This window comes from Simochromis diagramma, unplaced genomic scaffold, assembly GCF_900408965.1.
Source record: "Simochromis diagramma unplaced genomic scaffold, fSimDia1.1 OVJJ01000302.1, whole genome shotgun sequence".
Lineage (NCBI taxonomy): Eukaryota > Metazoa > Chordata > Actinopteri > Cichliformes > Cichlidae > Simochromis > Simochromis diagramma.
This window is the reverse complement of record NW_024386792.1, coordinates 15076736-15097333: the sequence shown is the minus strand read 5'-3', so window position 1 is coordinate 15097333 and position 20598 is coordinate 15076736. Positions and strand designations below refer to the sequence as shown.

The window sequence follows — 20598 nt, the reverse complement described above, 5'->3', positions numbered from 1 at the left end:
AAGAACCTCAAGACTTTTTCAAAACAAAGAAATGAGATATTCCTTAATGGCCAAGTCAACCTAACAGTGCATGGTATTCCATTATTAATTACAAAAGCGAATGCAGAAAGAGCCACAAACAAGCAGCATTTGAAGGTGGCTCCATTAAAGGTCTAATTGAGGAAAAACATTTGATGACGTCCTTGACTTTTAGACTTCATTTAGTCATGGCTGCAAAGTTTCTTCATCCAAGTATTAAAAAAATAAATCTTTATATTTAAATTGATCTTTTCCCATTAACACTGTGAGGAATCTTGGAGTCATTAAGCAAATAGGCGCCAGCAGGGAAGTAACGTGCCGCTTAAGCTGCGAGGCGTGAATAACAGGATGGACCTTCATAGCTGTTGGAAGCTTTAGACGATAAGTAACCGGGTTGTTTATTTACTCATGGCTGCAAAGGTTCTTCATCCAAGTATTAAAAACAATCTTTATATTTAGATGTATCTTTGTTTTCAGCATTAACACTGTGAGGAATTTTGAAGTCATTCAACACATATGTAGGGCTCTTTCTTCCATTTGCACAATATCTATAAAATTAGAAACATCCTGTCTCAGAGTGACGCCGATAAACTGGTTCATGCATTTACTTCTTCTATGTTCGACTACTGTAATTCATCATTATCAGGATGTCCTGTAAATTTCCTGAAAAGTGTTTGATTTGATCCAAACTGCTGCAGCAAGAGTACTGACAGGGAATAGAAAGAGAGAGCATATTTATCCTGTGTTGGCTTCCCTTCATTGGCTCCCTGTTAAATCCAGAATCAAATTCAAAATCCTGTTCCTCACGTACAAGGTCTTTTATAATCAGGGCTCATCTTATCTTAATGACCTTATAGTAACATGTCACGCTATTAGAGCACTTCACTGTCAGACTTCAGGCCTACTTGTTGTTCCTAGAGTTTTTAAAAGTAGAATGGGAGGGAGAGCCTTTGATTTTCAGGCTCCTTTTCTGTGGAACCAGCTTCCAGTTTGGATTCAGGAGACAGACACTATCTCTACTTTTAAGATTAGGCTTTAAACTTTACTTTTTGCTAAAGCATATAGTTAGGGCTGGATCAGGTGACCCTGAATCCTCCCTTATTTATGCTGCAATAGGCGTAGGCTGCTGGGGAATTCCCATGATGCATTTAGTGTTTCTTCTTTAGTCACTTTTCCAACCCACTATGTGTTTATACTCGTCTCTGTATTTAATTATTAGTTATTATTAATCTCTGGCTCTCTTTCAGAGCAAGTCTTTTGTCCTGTTTTTCTCCCCTCACCTGATTTCTGCATCAGTGATGTTGAAATCTGAAAGTTGACATGACAAACATACACCCTAAACTTCCTTTTAGGATAAATAACAACCAATTCTAGTAGTGATGACGTGACACAAACAGTACAGATGTCGACATCAGAGGTGTACTTATAAGTGAAAAAATTAAACTCTATACTATATACCACAAAAGTGTCTTGCACCTTTACTTATAGGAGGAGAATGATCAAAAACAGAAGCAAAGTCTGTACAAGTCTAGATACTGATCATAGTTGGGCTGATAGTTGTATAGTTGTATGCTCCATGAAGTGCTTTACATGGGGACAAAATCTGAAAAGCAGAAGTAAAACATATCCTACTTTTTCTTCCTTTTCTGACTTTACACTTGGAACTCACTTAACTTAGGAGTGGGGGTCATATGATTGTTGGGTTTTTCTCTGTATCTATGAAGCGCCTTGAGGCGACTTTTCTTATGATTTGGTGCTATATAAATAAAATGGAATTGAATTGAATTGAAATTGAATGGAGTGAGCAATGACTTTATATCAGATGCCCTTTATCTATTCATACAGGCTTCGGACCCGTACTAAAAATACGCACGCTTGTACACTTATGGCAGATTTAGAATCACCATTTAACCTAATTAACGTAACCACATGCATGCCTTTTGGCTGTGGGAAGTCTGAGTACCTGTACATGATTACCTATTGTTATGCTATGTATTCCATTTACATAATTCTGTAGACCATTAAACATAACCAGATTTTGCATGTAAAATGGCAATGTTTTTTAAATAAGAAAAAGCAATTCCAGACCTTTTAATGAAGTATCTGCAGTTTATTCATAACAAAATGAGACTAAATACAAGTCAGAACAGTCAGGCAACCTCACATCATTCTATCTAATTTATTTGTGTTTTTTCTGGCACCCATAAACAAATGGTAACTGTGACAATCTTCCACATTGGCAATTGCATGTTTTCCTCATTTAATTTCCAAAATACTGAAGTCATTTACTTGTTTTCCAGTAACCAGGCTCATGTTGTCACACATAACTCGAGAAACAGTCTTTGCTGTTATAATGTACTGAACAAAATATTTTTGATATTATTTGCAAACACACATGATTATGTTTGCTCAAAGCAAATCAGTGCTGCCAACACATTTATGGAAAGTTTTTGTACCACTTATGGCAGAAAACTCTGGGACAGAGGTATATTTTATATGTATAAAAAGAAGAAGATAATCACATAATTTGAACAGTATTTAAATATTTTTCTGTGTATAACATACAGACAACAGCCTGCACACCAACTTTATAAACAAAGTATTATGTTGGTTGTCTTTTCTTCTGCCTCTCTGCTTTCACTTAAAATCAGCTGACTACCTGAAATGAATGGTGATATTATATGACTACATTTATTTGTCATGGTTTTACATCTTATTATTTTCTGGTGGTTTAATTATCTCTACATTTTTCTTTCACAAATCCAGACTTTTTTTGTGTCACACGGTGTATCATTCCAGGAGTTTTCTCTTTCATAGAAATAGATTTCTCCACAATCTTCATCTACAACAAGACTGTTAGGCTCGCCGATGTCCCAGAAGCTGAACACAAAAACAGAAAAAAAGACTAACCATTTTATACTGACATTGAAGTCATGGTATACTGAACAAACAACTACACACAAGGACAAGAATTTACACCTACACTTTATCTTAAAATGCAAGTTACCAATAATAATTTATGAAAGAGTCATGTAACAAACATAAAGTGTGAAACCTGATGGTAGGTGTAGTCCCATCCACCCATTTCCATGTCTGTTCTTTTTCGGCGTCAGTCAGTCCAATCCATGTCCGTTTTTTAAACTCTCTTATGAAGTTCTTATTCACAGAAAAAGAAATAAAGAATAACATTAAATACATCTGAGTTTTACACTTTTGTCTTTGTGTCTCAGAAACAGATTTTGCTCCTATATACTGTACCTGTTCCTCTCTGCTGTTGATAATCACCAGGTCTGCCCCTCTCTGCAGACAGTCCTCTCTGCTGTCATTCCAGGTGTTTTCAGTAGATGAAACGTAATATAAACTGTGTTTGAAGTATATCCATCCTTGTTGGATATAGCGAGCTGCAAAGGACAGTAAAACTGAACCTTCAAAATTATGCTCAAGAAAATAACAAACAGCAATGATAATAATGATAATACTGTTTAGCGTTACACTCACCTAATTCATTCATTTTAATGTCTTCTTCTTTAGTCAAGTTTTTAATAATGGCCTCACAATCTGGTGTTGTTGTTGTATCAGAACTGTCTGTAAGAGCAAACATTTCCTTAAGTAACTACACCACCAGAGTGCCACATGAATGAACCTGATTCAAGTTAAATTCATTGCAATTCTTCAAACTGTAACGGTAATTCTCTGTCATTTCTATTCTTATATTATTTAGATGGTGAATTTATGGCCACATTACAAAGAAAATGTAAATTGACTCACAAAAAGGCAGTCGCAGTGAAATGTTGAGTGTAGCTTGAAGAATACACAGAAGTGCAAAGCTCAAAGCAACCAGTCTGCAGAGTTTTCTTTCTGTGTGCAGGAATCAAACAGATAAGAAAATTACATTTATTGTCATTATATAAGAATGTACAACGAAAATTATGCTGCACTGTCAGGATATGGACTCATGCATAATAATAATAATAATATAAACACCAACAGGAGAATAAAAAAAAATGCATGGGGGGCAAATAAAGAGGAAGTAGAAATGATAAACATGTTGCATAATAAATATTTTATACATAAAAAAAACTGTCTTTAGTGGTTTTTGAGTTCAGTGTGGTTACATTTGTAGGGTAAGAACTGTTCAGGAATCGTTTGGTGTGACTTTTTATGCATCTGTATCTCTTACCAGATGTGTTTTAGCAGACTGATAAAAGAGCATTAGTTGGTGTGCTAAACCATAAAGATTGAACAGATCACAGTTTAAACACCATCTTATAAATGTATATTTAAAGATGGAATATTGACTGCGTTCATTTCCTGGTTTGTCAGTAGAGGCTGCTGAAAACACCTGGACTGTATTTAACATTTGCCTGAACATACCTGGTGCCCAATAATCCAGCCCTAACTATATGCTTTATCAAAAAGGAAAGTTTTAAGCCTAAGCTTAAAAGTAGAGATAGTGTCTGTCTCCTGAATCCAAACTGGAAGCTGGTTCCACTGAAGAGGGGCCTGAAAACTGAAGGTTCTGCTTCCTATTCCGCTTTTAAATAATCTAGGAACTACAAGTAAGCCTGCAGTGCGAGAGGAAAGTGCTCTACTGGGGTGCAGCATTTTGGATCAACTGAAAGCTTTTCAGGAAGTTTTTAGGACATCCTGATAATAATAATGAACTACAGTAGTCCAGCCTAGAAGTAGTAAATGCATGAACTAGTTTTTCAGTGTCACTCTGAGACCAGATGTTTCTAATTTTAGTGATATTAGGCAAATGGAAGAAATCAGCCCTACATATTTGTTTAATACCTGCACTGAAGGACAAAAACGACTCCAAGGTTCCTCACAGTGTTCCTGGAGGCCAAGATAATGCCATCCAGAGTAAGAATCTGTTTAGTATGGAAGAGGATTAGTGACACCGGAAAAAAAAAGTAGGCACATCTTCTTTTCTTTTCCAGAATTCTGAGAAAAACGTCAGAATTCTGACTTTAATCTCAGAATTCTGGAAAAGAAAAAACAGACGTACCCACTTTTTTGCCCCGGTGGCCCTAATCCTCTTCCGTAGATTACAATTTTTTCGGGGAAAGTACAATAACCTCAGTTTTAGCTGAATTTAGAAGAAGAAAGCCCTGATACTGAGTTCTTTAAAAGAAGAAACTATTCAATATTTTATAATCATTAAATAAAATTATTACATAATTTTAATTGTGTTAGTGGTTGAAAAAATAAACTTTGAATGCAGTTAATTCCCTAATCGTTTGTTTAAAAAAATAAAAAATCCTCCACCTGATTCCAAGAATATCTACCAAGGTGGGGTTTTCAGTGCAAACTCATACTTGAAGCTAGAATAAAACATATACATTGACAGCATAAAAATCTTATAAATAAATTGAATTACTTACTACTGGTCGAAGTATCAGCTCCATTTTCACAATCCATGTCAGATTCGTATTTAAGGAGAAACTTATTTTGCTGTGGTATGGCAAAGGCATATAGTGAGAAAATGCAGAACTAATCAATAACCTTCTTATCTACCTTTCTTTCTTCCGTTTTTGACAACATCGGCAGGTTTAAGCACACAGCTTCCTGCACACAGAATACATCTACACCTTCTCCCTTATCAGATCAACTCAGTTTCCAATTTCCACTAAGATAAAAACATTCATATATATCTACTTTTAAATATGAGACGGCATGCTGAGATAGTTTACTTCAGTACTCAACTACTCCCTTTACTTCAAGTAAGAGACAGCTGCCTCGGTAGAATGTGCAGAAGGCAGGTACAGGACATCTACTCACTACCTCGCAGTGATTTCTGTGGACAGTTACTTATTGGCACAACCGGACATCATGTGAACTTTGTACTAAAAAGCTGGAATGTTAAAACCTGAGTAAAAACAGCTTATATTTTAGGGGGCTTTTGGGGTTTCAACCCTGTTTTAAAAAGCAAGGTCAGAATGCAAAATGAAAGTCACAGAAAAAACAGGAGGAAACGTCACATTGAGCAGTTCCATAACAGTCTATGATGCCTTTTAGTTATTTTCAGTGCTCTCTATTAGAACCTGTGAGGGGAAAAAAGAAACATGTAAATAGGAGACAATAGCAGAATATTAAAAGCTGAAAGTTACCCTTTATGGCAGGTGATAGCTGATGCAGCTAATTCCTGTGACAAATATATGAAGTCTTTTGAACATGTGGTGAATGTCAAGGATTTCTTACATAAGTGATCCAAGTGTCAAAATGTATTTAAGTGATGATATCTATTTACAATTCCACATGACATTAAAAATAATGATTAAATGTTATAGAAGGGTGCATAAATGTGTCATTGTGCATCTCATTAATCTCATTTCAATTTTCCTTTACTTATCTTTTGATCTTTTGAATGTAATATCCACCTGGAAATCTATATAATCTCTATATACTGTAGATTCTGATCTTATATAAGTATTTTTTCAATATGAATTGTCTATAATACACAGGCAACTATTTACACATACAGTCACTCAAAAACAAAATCCAGTGAAAGACAAACCAAACCTTGCATACTTACAGTGATGGTAAAACTGGTCTAACGTTCAAGCGTTTGTCTTCAGTCATTTGGAATATATTAAGATATTAAAACTGGAAAGACAGTAGGATTAATTCACACACAGACAAAATCACCACTCATCATGCTACCTTAGCATTGGCTACATCAGTATAAGCAATTCAAGGTCAGTAATTAAATGACCAGTTAAATATAAAATTTGCTTGGGCATCTGCGGCAAAAGGAAATCCTTGGAAAAATTGGTGAGTTTCTTAAAATTGGTGAGAGAAATTCTGTGACTTCTGTTATTGTTTTGAGGTGGGAAACAGCAGGTCAAGGGTTTATATATCTTTTTATAAAGCTTTGAACATTCTTAACAGCACACTGGTTTCAATCATGGGAGAAAAAAGGAAGAAGTATAGAATCAACGAAAACACAAACAAACAAACAAAAAAACAAACAAACCATCAAACAAGAGATTATCGGTCAGAAAGGTGACCAGCAGCGTAATGGTCTCTCTAACTGAATTCCCCTGTACAGTTTAGACAACCTGCCGTATGTTAAAAGCACTTTATAAGCCTGACCAATAGAGCCTTGGGACTAGAGTGCAGTGGACAGTAGCCACTTTAAGTAACCAGTACATAACAGTCATACTGGAAGTTGTAAAACTTAATCTGGATCTGAATCTAGAAGCTTTTAAAAGAAATTACCTTTGTGATGCCATTCCTCTGGAGAAGCATGCTGGTAGCAGTGTCATGCACTTATCAGTGGCAGGAAAATGGAAGCTTGTCAGAATTAAAGGGAAAATGAATACAGCCAAAAATAACGGATAATTGAGAGTTCTGGGAATAGAATAGAATAGAATAGAATTCAACTTTATTGTCATTGCACATGCACAGGTACAGGGCAACGAAATGCAGTTTGCATCCATCCAGAAGTGCTTTAGTGATATAGATATATTACAATATATATTAGCAATAATATAGATATGTGAGTATATTACAGAAATGGGTCTATTATGGTATGTTATAATGTACACGGTATGAAGTATGTTGTGAATATTCTATAACTATATGTATGTACAGGCTGTAGTGAGTACAAGCTATGTACAGGATATGAACAGGATATAAATATGAAAAACTATACAGAATATGAAATAAATAACTTTACAGAAATCTGAGATATACAGTTATACAGAAATGGGAACTATGCAAGTTGTAAACAGTTGTAGGATTAAAAATTATCAAATGTACAGAATGATTATTTACACAGAGCTATACAGTAGTGCAGTTAAGATAAGTGAGATATAATTTCTACAGAGGCTATATAAAGTGCTAGTGGTTGTGAGTGGTGGTTCAGTCCATGTTATTATTGTGTGTTTGAGGGTACAGTTGTCCATTGTGGGTGTTTGTATGTTCAGTCCATGTGTTAACGTGGGTCAGATGTCAGGAGGCAGAGTTCAGGAGTCTGACGGCTGTGGGGAAGAAGCTGTTCCGGTACCTGGTGGTCTTAGTCCGGAGGCTCCTGTAGCGCCTCCCAGAGGGCAGGAGGGTGAAGAGTCCATGTGATGGGTGACTGGGGTCTTTGATGATTTTCCCAGCCCTTTTCAGACACCGCTTCCTGTAGATGTCCTTTATGGCAGGAAGTGGTGCTCCGGCGATGCGCTGGGCAGTTTTCACGACCCTCTGCAACGCCTTCCGGTCCGAGGTAGAGCAGTTCCCGTACCAGACTGTTATACAGTTGGTCAGGATGCTCTCGATGGTGCAACGATAGAAGTTCACCAGGATGTCTGAGGACAGGTGGTTCTTCCTCAGAGTCCTCAAGAAGAAGAGGCGCTGGTGAGCCTTCTTGACCAGCTTGGAGCAGTTGGTCGTCCAGGTGAGATCCTCAGAGATGTGGACTCCCAGGAACTTGAAGCTGCTCACACGCTCCACAGCCGTCCCCTTAATGTGGATGGGTGGATGTGGGTCAGCATTCCTCCTGTAGTCCACGATGAGCTCCTTGGTCTTCTCGGTGTTAAGCAGCAGGTTGTTTCTGTCGCACCACTCAGCCAGACGATCCACCTCCTCCCTGTAGGTGGCCTCATTGTTGTCATTGATGAGGCCAATCACCGTGGTGTCATCTGCAAACTTAATGATGGTGTTGGAACCATCAGCAGGTCTGCAGTCGTGGGTGAAGAGGGAGTAGAGGAAAGGGCTCATCACACAGCCTTGTGGTACACCGGTGTTCATTGTGATGGTAGATGAGCAGCGGTTATCCAGCCGGACATGTTGGGGGCGGCTGGTCAGGAAGTCCAGTAACCATTTGCAGATGAGGGAACTGATGCCCAGGTCTGTCAGTTTCCTGATGAGTTGTGAGGGGTGGATTGTATTGAATGCTGAACTGAAGTCTATAAACAGCATTCTGGCGTATGTGTTGTTGTTGTCCAGGTGTGAGAGGACAGAGTGCAGTGCGATGGAGACTGCATCCTCTGTGCTCCTGTTCTGGCGGTATGCGAATTGGTGGGGGTCCAGGGTGGGGGGGAGACAGGATTTGAAGTGTGCTAGGACCAGCTGCTCTAAGCACTTAGTGATGATGGGGGTGAGTGCTACTGGGCGGTAGTCATTGAGGCAAGATGGGTTGGAGTTTTTGGGTATCGGGACGATGGAGGTGGATTTGAAGCAGGCCGGTACCACAGCGTGGGCCAAGGACAGATTGAATATGTCTGTGAGCACTCCCGCAAGCTCCCCAGAACATGCTCTGAGAACACGCCCGGGGATGCCATCAGGACCTGCAGCCTTGTGGACATTGATCCTGCTCAGCACCGCTCCTACATCGGTGGGGGAGAGAGTCAGAGGTTGGTGGTCTGGCGTCACGTCTGCTTCGGTTGTGGTTGTGGGGTTCCCTCGCTCAAAACGAGCATAAAAGTTGTTGAGCTCATTGAGGAAGGAGACATCAGAGGATGCGGGGGAGGGTTTGGTGGTCCTGTAGTCTGTAATGGTCTGGAGTCCTTGCCACATGCGTCGGGGGTTGGAGTTGGAGAAGTGTTCTTCTACCTTCTTTTTGTAATGGTGTTTGGCTTTTTTGATGCCCTTCTTTAGATTAGCCCTGGCTGTACTGTAGGCGTGTGCATCTCCTGACCTAAAGGCGGTGTTGCGGGCCTTCAGGAGGAGACGAACATCCCGGTTCATCCAAGGCTTCTGGTTGGGGTACATGGTGATCCGTTTCTGGGTGGTGACACTGTCTGTGGTTTCGGAGATGTAATCCAGTACAGATGAGGCGTACTGGTCCAGGTCTGTGTGGGTGAACATATTCCAGTCTGTGTTTTTAAATCTGTCCTGGAGCACTGCGTCTGTCCCCTCTGGCCACACTTTAATTGTCCTCACAGCAGGTTTCACACGTTGGATGAGTGGTGAATACCGAGGTGTGAGGAACAGGGAGAGATGGTCCGATTGTCCAATGTGGGGGAGGGATGTGGCTTTGTAGGCTCCAGCCAGGTTGGAATACACATGGTCTAAAGTCTTGTCTCCTCTGGTGTGGCAGGAGACATGTTGGTGGAATCTGGGGATGACTGTCTTTAAGTTGGTGTGGTTGAAGTCGCCAGCAACAATAAAAGCAGCCTCGGGGTGTTTATTCTGGTGTTTGTTAATGGCTGCAGAAAGTTCTTTCATGGCCAACCTAGCATTAGCGTCGGGGGGTATATACACGGCAGTGAGTATGATCGAAGTGAGTTCTCTGGGGAGGTAATAAGGTCTGCATTTGACCATTAAAAACTCCGCATTAGGTGAGCAGTGACTCTCAGTAGTAGTGGAGTTCATGCACCAAGCATTGTTAATATAAATGCACAAACCTCCACCTCTGGTCTTGCCGGAGTCATCTGCTAGCCTGTCGGCTCGGTGTGTGTGGCGTCCTGCTAACTCGATAGCATTGTCCGGGCAGCTGTTGTTCAACCATGTTTCGGTGAAAAACATGACATTTGAGTCCATAATCCGTCTGTTGTTAGTGATGGAGAGCCGTATCTCATCCATTTTGTTTGCCAGAGAACGGACATTGGCGAGGAAAATACTGGGTAAAGGCAGCCGGTGTGGTGTTAGCTTTAGCTGAATGTGTCCACTGTCACGTTATGGCTGTGTGGCAAGCAGGAATTGGAACCAAACACAAACTCACGGGAACGGAACTTAAACTCAAAAGCACTAGTGATGTGACGTTCTGTATCGAGGCTTCGAAGCTTGTGTCGAGTAATGGAGGGGGCGTTTCCGCGATGCGCGTATCGAGGCTTGCTTCATTTATGGGAGGAGCTGAAAATGATGACGTCCGAAGCCTCGCTGCCCGGCTGTACCACGTGACTGGTTCATGAAGTGGTTCGAACTTTGCCGCGAGATATGACAGCGATATAAACCCCTCAGACTTCATTCAAAAATGTGGGTGTTTGATGGAGAGTTGCGGTTAGTGAGAGTTTGGAGACAGTTTGGAGACAGTTTGGAGGTTTATGAGAGTGAGGAGAGAAAGTCAGGAGAGAATGGAGCCAGCTAAGAAGAGGAGGATGTCCTCCCCTGTGTGGGAACATTTTGATCTTATTCCTCCCAACAAGGTATGTAAATTTCTACAGAAGATGTATTTTCATAATACTGATGGTGCAATACAATTAATGTTAAGCTGTCGTTACTTTTGTACAAGGTGAAGTGTTTGCTATGTGCCAGGGAGCTGGGATATAACAACAACACCTCATCCATGCTTAGGCACTACAGAGCTTTGCATGAGAATAAGGGGAACACCGATTGTGGAGCAAGACCAGGTGAGCCATCAAATGCCATGATAATATAGCATGCAGTAATGTTACTAAATGATATAACAATATTATACAACTGTAATAAGTTACGTGTGTGATATTTATATCTGTGCTTTGTCTTTATTGTCTTTCCTCAGGAGAACAATCTCAAATAGATGAAGACCTGGTTAGCATGGTGATTGAGGACTCCCAGCCATTTAGCATTGTGGTGGACAAAGGATTTAAAATATTTGTTAAATCATTAAATCCTAGCTATGTTCTCCCCACTAAAAAGGTCATAAAAGCAGTGAAAATTTAGTTTTTACAGAATAAAATGTGAACAGGCAGGACTGAGGCTCAAAGCCTCAGTGTGTAGCTGTCCATACCTCAAGGTTACAAAAGCACAACCACTGTCCACACCCCAACCACACCTCACCTCACAGTAAATGATCATTTCCATTTTAAGCATTTCCAAATGATCATTTTCCATACTGGCAGTATAAATATACACAGTATACTGCCATCACTACAATATAGATGTTTTACACACTCCTTTTGTTGTTGACATTTACAGGCTGTGTGCAAAAAGGCCACACTCTTCAAATTCATGCCAACTAATATTTTTACGTCCAATAGATGTCCTACTAGAGCAAATGAAGCTTCAAGAAGCTTTGCGCTGGGGTGAACCAATTGGATGAAAAGCTTCAGTGCTTCATGAAGTTTCATCTGCCCATCACTAAAAAGCACACCTTTATTGCTGGGAAACAGGCAATATAAACAATACAAAATTAAACTGGGAAAAACTAATTATAATATGCACTAGGAGACACGGGGAGAATCACACACAGCTATGAGGGAGGACGCGACAGAACTGAGGGAGACGCAGACATAAATACACAGAAGGATAACAAGGGATGTGGGAGCAAACGGGGAACACAGGTGACACTGATAATCTTATCAAGACAGGGCAGGAGAAAACACGACAGGACGTACACTGATGGGAGACTATCAAAGTAAAACAGGAAGTACGCAGAGGGGGAGAGAGAACACGAGGAGAGCACAGACATAACAGGCTGGGGAAAACATGGAAATAAAACACAAGGAGGAGAAACTAGTCAAGGGAACTCACAGATACAAGGAGGGGACACAGGGGCGAGAACCTACTAAATAGTCAGAACACTAAAAAGAAAATGCAAAAATCTAAAGTAGGACACTAGACTCTATAGAATTTTTCAGTGTCACTTTGAGACCAGATGTTTCTAATTTTAGCGATATTAGGCAAATGGAAGAAAGTAGTCCTACATATTTGTTTAATTGTGGCAAAATCCATTCACATTTAGGTAAAGATATATATTTTTAAATGAAAATTTGAACATTATCTAAATTCTTTTCACACTGTAAAATCTAATATTGTGTTTAACTAAAAATATTAAGTCGACTGAGTTTTTATCAACTTGTTTTTAGAACTCAGTTTAAGTAAGTTACTAGTACTTTTCATTCAAAAAGCTGATCAGCTCTGGTCATTTGAGTTGTCTTAAATTAAAAAAAAAAAAAAAAGTAAGTAAGATGGAGATTTTACTACTCAGTGCGGAAGGATAAAACTATATGGTTTGAAATGCCACATCACTACCTCCCTCCTGCCTCACACAGATCAGTCCACATGTTTATGGCACTCAGGTTTTTTCTGGAATATGTTGAGAAAAGCTGGAGAAGCTTTATATAAGATCATATAATATACAGAAAACAGCCTGCACACCAACTTTATAAACAAAGTATTATGTTGGTTGTCTTTTCTTCTGCCTCTCTGCTTTCACTTAAAATCAGCTGACTACCTGAAATGAATGGTGATATTATATGACTACATATATTTGTCATGATTTTACATCTTACATCTTTTCTGGTGGGTTAAATTATCTCTACATTTTTTTCACAAATCCAGACTTTTTTACTGTCACATGGTACATCATTCCAGGACTTTTCTCTTATATAGAAATACTGAGACACTTTTGTCTTTGTGTCTCAGAAACAGATTTTGCTCCTATATACTGTACCTGTTCCTCTCTGCTGATGATAATCACCAGGTCTGCCCCTCTCTGCAGACAGTCCTCTCTGCTGTCATTCCAGGTGTTTTCAGTAGATGAAACGTAATATAAACTGTGTTTGAAGTATATCCATCCTTGTTGGATATAGCGAACCTCCTTATCTTTCTTTCTTTCATTTTTGACAGCATCTGCAGTTTTAAGCACACAGCTTCCTGCTTTGCTGTAGTTCTATCTTAAGTTATGGTTTGTTAGTTGAGCCAGTTTTTGTTATGGTCCCTGGTTCCTCTATGCAAGAGGTTTCAAAGTCATTTTATCTTAGAGGCCACATTGAGGAAAATATATTCCCAAGTTTAAACTTTTAATAAAAACCATGTAATGTCCGAGTTGCACCACATAAGAATATGGCAGAAAATTGTCAAATTAATTTACAGTGAGTTTATGTTTTCTGGCTTCTGCAAGGCTTAAATCAGAGTATTTCCAGCTGCGAGAATGAGTTCATTTGTAAAAACAGTTTTTGACATGGCTACACTATATAAACATACTTCATAGTATTTTAGTTGGGGGACCAGGGTCCCCTGTATGTCAATCCTGCGTCCACTGAATATGTACTTGCCAGGGTGGCCTTGCAGTCAAAAACAAATCACACACCTGCTATCAGCAGTTCTTCTCTATAATCTGTGCACTTGGTATTTAACTGGGTTAAGATTTAGTGGCCTGGAAAGTAGGCCCCAAAGATCTGTTAATTGTTAAATCCTGATTAACCTGTATGAACACTTGAGTGAGATATAACAATACACAGATCTTTACTTTTACTGTTTTACAAAGGGCTTAAAGGGGAACATTCACATTTTAGACTTTTTTAATGCAGGATATTTTATTAAAACTATTTAGCAGGAACAAAGCAAAACTGTAACCCACATGTTTCACATGTCTTTTTCACAGAGCCAAAAGTTTAGGTTTTCACATGCAGCATCATTCCAGTTGTTTTCATAATCATAGTAGTGATTTATTACTACACAATCTTCATTTCTGCGTTTAAAATTGTTGGGTTCCCCAGAGTACCAGAAGCTGAAAGATAAAGAGGACAAAATCGCAACACAAACACATGCAAATTAGAAACAACTTAAAATCAACAATTTCATGATATTTACAATCTAAACATGTAAATAGAGGAATTATTTAATTTGATTAATTTTTAAAGTGGAAACCTTGCCGTCAATGGAGTCTCATCCACCCATTTCCAAACTCCTTCTGTCTCTCTGTCAGTCAGTCCAATCCACATTACCTTCTGCTGCAGCCTTATGAATTCCTTACACATAAACATAAACATGCAGCAATCAACCATTGAAATGATGTCACACACATTTTTGTTTTACTTAAATGTTTCACTCTGTTATCTAATTATATCATAAATGAACATACCTGTTCTTCTGTGTTGCTGATGATTGCCAAGACTGCGCCTCTCTGCAAACAGTCATCTCTACTGTCTTGCCAAGTTTTCGTGATTGAAGAAATATAATAGAAACTGCCGTTGAAATACAGCCAACCTTGTTGCGCATAGTGAGCTTTCATGAGAAGAAAGAATGAACTGTAGTTACAGTATTGTACAAACCTAAATAACACCTGTGAAATAAGTGTCAAATGTTAAAAGATACAACATAGTTTTCATTTGAATGTGTTTGTTTGGTATTGTGTATATAGTGTATAGTGCTGTGAATGGGTATATCCCCTGTCATGTGTTGTTGTTTGAGCTGGTTATTTGTGGAACCAAAATGCAGAGACACAGAAGGAAGGAGTAAACTTAAAATGAACATTTATTGATGAAAGCCCAAACTACACAAGATCAAAAGCACTAGAAGATACCTGGAGGAGGGAGGTAAAGAGCTAGTGTACACACAGATGTGAGAGCTGAGGGATGGTGCCACAATAGACAGAGGGAGACAGACACAATATATCTTCCTGATAACGAGGGGATAGGTGGCACAACTGATATAATGAGATGGGGAAGTAAACACAACACAACACGTAGAAACAACAGAGCTGGGAAAATAAAATGAACCTGACACAGAGGGAAGATAGGAGGGAGACCACGGAACATAGAAAGATTAAATACAAAAACAGACGTGACTTAGAAGAACAGAAACTAAACAAAACCCAACAGCGATGTCAGCAATGACTAAAACGAGAACAGAAAATTCTGCATAAGGCAGTACAGTAAGGAAATCATAAAGAGCATTTTCACCTATACCCAATAACTGGTTGTGCAATCCTGGCAGCAAGAAAACGATATGATCATGTTATGAGTATGAGTATGAGTTTCATGCTCACACTTACCAAAGTCCCCTAGCTTCCTCTTCAACTCCTCTCTCTCTTTTGTCAGGAAATTCAGCTGTGAAGCTGCCATAAGATAAGAGAGACGAGCTGTTACATGCATCCAGTTTTCTGATAACTAATGGAAACACGTGTATTCACCAATATAATCGAGTTGCCTCTTCTGCTCTTCTCGCTCCTTATTCATAGAATCCTGCAAAGCTGATATTTTTAGAGAGCTTACCAACACTTGAAACATAAGCAGAGCATGATAAAAACATATAATTTTAAACTGAATGTATTGCATAAATGTATGAAAGTATACACTACCAGGTAAAAGTTTGGGCACATCTTCTCATTTAATGGTTTTTCTTTATTTTCATGAATATTTACATTGTAGTCTCACTGAAGGCATCAAAATTATGAATGAACACATATGGAATTATGTAGTAAACAAAAAGGGTTAAATAACTCAAAATGTGTTATATATTTTTGATTTTTCAAAATAGCCACCCTTTGCTTTGATAACTTGCACACTCTTGGCATTCTCTCGATGAGCTTCATGTGGTAGTCACCTGAAATGGTTTTCCAACAGAGTTACCAAAGATGCTGAGCACTTGTTGGCCCCTTTGCCTTCACTCTGCGGTCCATCTCTTCGACTGGGTTCAAATCAGGTGACTGTGGAGGCCAGGCCATCTGGGGCAGCACTCCATCACTCTCCTTCTTGGTCAAATAGCCCTTACACAGCCTGGAGGTGTGCTTGGGGTCATTGTCCTGTTGAAAAATAAATGCTGGTCCAACTAAACGCAAAGTGTATGGTATGGTATTGTGACTGCACTTGGGGACACATTCAAAGTTTTAACAAATTAATAACTGACTTATTTTCAGTTCTTAAAGTAATGATGGACTGTCGATTCTCTTTACTTAGCTGATTTGTTCTTGCTATAGCATGAATTCTAATAGGCTGTCAGTTGTGTACCAAACTGACTTCTGCACAAGATAACTGATGGTCGCAACTCCATTAAGAAGGTAAGAAATTCCACAAATGAACCCAAACAAGGCACACCTGTGAAGTGAAAACTATTTCAGGTGATCATAAAGCTAAGTAAGAGAAGGCCAAGGGTTAGCAGCACTGTCAACAAAGCAAAGGGTGGCTTCTTTCAGCAATCTAAAACTTACATCAAGTTCTTTATCATTTTTTTTCTTGCCTACATTCTTCCATATATCTTGCTTCATATATTTGATATCTTCAGTATGTATCTACAATCTAATCTTCCTCTTCACATTAGTCAATCAACATCAGTGCTGGTTTTTAAATTCAGATTAAAAACGCATTTTTATTCACTGGCTTTTGACTCTGACTTGTATTTACTTATATTTTATTGTTTTTACAATGTTTATTATTTTATCGTATTTATTATTCTTATTGTATCTCTTATATTTCTGTTATTCAGCACTTTGGTAAGGCTTGCGCGTTTTTAAGGTGATATATACATAAACTATTATGACGATGATGATGATGATGATGATGATGATGACGACGACAATGTAGAAAGTAGTAAAAATAAAGACAAACCATTAAATGAGAAGGTGTGTCCAAACTTTTGATTGGTAGTGTATATAGTTCGTGCTTATTTGCACACTGTAAATTTTTATCCATATTTCTGGCAGCTTTATTTAATTATTATGTGGCATTTATAAAACCTGACAAATTATGTGTGCACAATATTTAATAAGCATTTATTTGTGACTATTAGAGGGCTTTTATCCCCATGATGTTTACCAAAGTTGATCTTCTTCAAACTGTCTTCTACATTAGTTCGATTTTCACAGGTAACATCAGTACCTAGTGTAGAGATTAGCAAAATATCAGATTATGACCACCCAACACAACATTTTTCTTTAAAACTATTCTTTTAAATAACCGTAACAATAAACTAGCTTAGGGACATCATGCATCATTTATACATAAGATGGCAACAGTGGTGATAGACCATTCTGTTGTCTGTTTCCACAATAACAACATTTATTAACATGAGTATTTAAGTTATAATTAAAGCCATCTTACGCAGAGCCAGACGCAGGGAAACATTGAGAGCAGCCTGTAGGATACATAAGAGACAAAAGCTCCCAGCAATCCATTTATGCAGCTTTCCTCCTGTAAAGGACCACACACACACACACACACACACACACACACACACACACACACACACACACACACACACACACACACACACATTCATTACACACACTAAAAAGTGTAAAAAAACCCCACTAAAATTTCATTTGTGTCTTACCTGACACAGATGCAGTAGCTTCAACGCTTTCATCAGTGAACCGGTTCAAGCCAACACTCCTGGCTGGAGAGCTGAGGTTTCTAATATCCAGAACCATACCAGATTCATCTCTATGGCCTTTCATGTTTAACAGAAATTGATGTGACCCTTGCACAACCGTTAGTCACTGTGCATTGTTTTTCAAGTTGCTTACACAGGAAAATACTTTCTTCCTCATTTGTCTTTTTTTTTTTTTTCAAGAAATGTCATCACACTTTTAACCTCATTTGGACAGGAAGGAAGAGACGCATATAAAAGTGTCTAGCAAGCAGCAGATTTCCTGTCTTTTTGTTTTTTCATTTTTATTGTTTTTTTTTTTTAAATCAGTACTTTGGTAAATGGTAAATGGGCTGTATTTGTATAGCGCTTTTCTAGTCCCTAAGGACCCCAAAGCGCTTTACACAACCAGTCATCCACCCATTCACACACACATTCACACTTTATCAAAATGACACTTTACCATCCACGCCCTTTACTTCTGTCACACATTCTATTATCAGAACATTATTTCTTTATCTGTTGTACTTACTCAAAAGAAAAATATTTGTTTTTTCATGTTTGTCTCTTAAGGCTGTGTTACTGCCTGTCTGGTTAGTTTGATTATAAATACATTTATTTTAAAACAGTTATGTGAACAGAAGAAACAAAGATATTTCTGTATATCTATTTGCATCTTATAATTTGCCTGAATTTTTATAATGGAGACCTTTATTTGGTTCATTATAAATTTTAACCTTAAAAGTTACTCTAGACACTGTTATCCACACAGCAAGCGGCGCTACAAACTGGTTAATACTTCACTTCACCAAAAGCACAAAATTGGTATGCTGTTACAGAATGCAAATTTAAAAAAAATCAATGAATCATAACACATTCATAGTGTAAGAAACCTCCAGAGCGTTATGTTAGGTTTTGTAAGTTTTGTCATCAGTTAATTTGTCATTCTAAATGTTCGGCTCTTCAGTTTATTCTTCAGAGTTTATTCTTAATATATATATTTCTTAACAAGCTTAAATAAAAAATTAGTTTGAAGTGCAACTCTCCATCAGAGGTGCCTGAACATTTTAATTAAGATTTCCAGTAATTATTTTCCCAAGCATTACCAATAATTTCTGAATTATGGGGTTTATTTGCAGCAAAGGAGGGAAGTAATGAAGTACAAATACTTTTAATACTGTACTTAAGTAGAATTTTTAGTATTCTATTCAACTTTTTACTTTTATTCCCTACATTGTTAAAGAAATATGAGAACTTTTTACTGCCTACATTTTCAAAACAGTCTGGTATGTAGCATAAAAGAGAAGGAGGAGCCAAACCCATTTACCATAGTCAGAGTCAAAGTAGACTGGAACGAGTGCAGATGTCTGTAAGTTATAGTTGCGTACTTCATCAACTATCTAGCACTACAGAAGAGGAGCGAGAAAAGCAAGTAATTTCAAATGCAACATTTCTATCCGATCAACAAACATTGGTGAACACAGTTTCTGTTTACAGTTTGTTACACAGTGTGTTGCTTGCTAAAAGTACAGCTGCTGTATTTCACAGGGAGAGAAATAAAAGTTAACTTCACTCAGTGATGGAGAAAGACAAAGACAGTGTAGGAGAGGAGGGAGAGATTAGATTTAACCTCTGCTATGTGGTATGCGTTTGTATTGTGTTCAGGAAGTGGGGACAGTAGAAGGAAGTTTGACTTTAAGCATCAGTTTGCTAGGACCACACAAAGACAAATGTGTCCTACAGTTAAGGGTATAAGGATATGGAATTCTCTTCAAGATAATCTCAAGAGCTGTACAAACATGCACCGTTTTAAAATGTGTTATATACTTAAAAGGATAAATCAATATGAAGAACATGAAAGTAATTTGGGCTAAATGTGGAAGGAACAATTTTCATTGCCATTTAGTGCTGTATATTGCTGATTATACAGATTTGTTGTTTAGTTTTGCATTGTTACATAAAGATACACGTTAGAGGGATTTTTGGGGGTTACTGGCGTCCTCTTGTAAGAATAATTGGATTGCACATAGGGGGCAGGTGCTAACAAGAATTTATTCTTCTTCCTGCTCCTTTTCACCCATGGGTGCAGTGTTATATTAATGGGAAGGAGGATCTGTATGTGGGAAATGAAACACTGTTGAACCATGTGTGAAATAAATAAATAAATTAAATGAAATGAAATAAACTGGAAATTTAAATCTTACATCTAAGTGCTCATAAAGCTGCTGCGAAACCAACTGAGGTAGGCTAATGTGTCATTTAAAGGTTTCATGAAAATGCACCATAGTTCAGGATAATCTAGTTAGCTTGCATTAATATGATGAATTTAAAATAAAGCATTGTGTTTGAGTGGTGCACAGTGGATGGTGTGCTCATGGTCAGAGTTAGGTTACATTAAGTATAGCAGAGATGAATTTGAAGTGAAACTACAGAAGTTAAAATAATGCTAAGATTAATTCACCTTCATACTGTTTAGTATAATGACACCATAAACAGTAGTGCCAGTCAAACTCACCCAACAGAAAATATAGCTATTTTTTAATTTTCCTTCTTTTGCTCATTTTCTACTTAATTGATTCAAGCTGATTGAATTGGAATTCAAATTAAAACTGATGTAAAGGTTGTATTTTA

General features: G+C 38.1%; 2 protein-coding genes across 2 annotated transcripts; both read right to left on the bottom strand.

Moving 5' to 3' along the window:
- Window positions 1–1645: 1645 nt before the first annotated feature.
- Window positions 1646–5636, bottom strand: LOC120729231 (CD209 antigen-like protein A). The gene is made up of 6 exons (XM_040024773.1): window positions 5406–5636; window positions 3787–3876; window positions 3517–3603; window positions 3277–3419; window positions 3074–3174; window positions 1646–2898 (listed from the first exon to the last, which is right to left on the bottom strand). Exons 1-6 carry the CDS (start codon window positions 5440–5442, stop codon window positions 2760–2762), a joined length of 597 nt encoding a protein of 198 aa, XP_039880707.1. The 5' UTR covers window positions 5443–5636; the 3' UTR covers window positions 1646–2759.
- Window positions 5637–12160: 6524 nt separating this feature from the next.
- On the bottom strand, window positions 12161–18240 carry LOC120729230 (CD209 antigen-like protein E). The gene is made up of 8 exons (XM_040024772.1): window positions 17932–18240; window positions 17700–17789; window positions 17415–17477; window positions 15794–15853; window positions 15656–15718; window positions 14744–14886; window positions 14530–14630; window positions 12161–14389 (listed from the first exon to the last, which is right to left on the bottom strand). The coding sequence occupies exons 1-8, from the start codon at window positions 18053–18055 to the stop codon at window positions 14245–14247; spliced, it is 789 nt and encodes a 262-aa protein (XP_039880706.1). The 5' UTR covers window positions 18056–18240; the 3' UTR covers window positions 12161–14244.
- Between the last annotated feature and the right edge of the window lie 2358 nt (window positions 18241–20598).

Coding starts and splice junctions, on each gene's coding strand:
- LOC120729230 (XM_040024772.1), bottom strand. CDS start 18,055: ATGAAAGGCCATAGAGATGAATCTGGTATGGTTCTGGATATTAGAAAC. Junction 17,478..17,699: donor TTCCCTGCGTCTGGCTCTGC/GTAAGATGGCTT, acceptor TCTCTACACTAG/GTACTGATGTTACCTGTGAA. Junction 14,631..14,743: donor TCAGCAACACAGAAGAACAG/GTATGTTCATTT, acceptor TTTATGTGTAAG/GAATTCATAAGGCTGCAGCA.
- LOC120729231 (XM_040024773.1), bottom strand. CDS start 5,442: ATGGATTGTGAAAATGGAGCTGATACTTCGACCAGTA. Junction 3,420..3,516: donor CATTAAAATGAATGAATTAG/GTGAGTGTAACG, acceptor TGTCCTTTGCAG/CTCGCTATATCCAACAAGGA. Junction 3,175..3,276: donor TCAACAGCAGAGAGGAACAG/GTACAGTATATA, acceptor TCTGTGAATAAG/AACTTCATAAGAGAGTTTAA.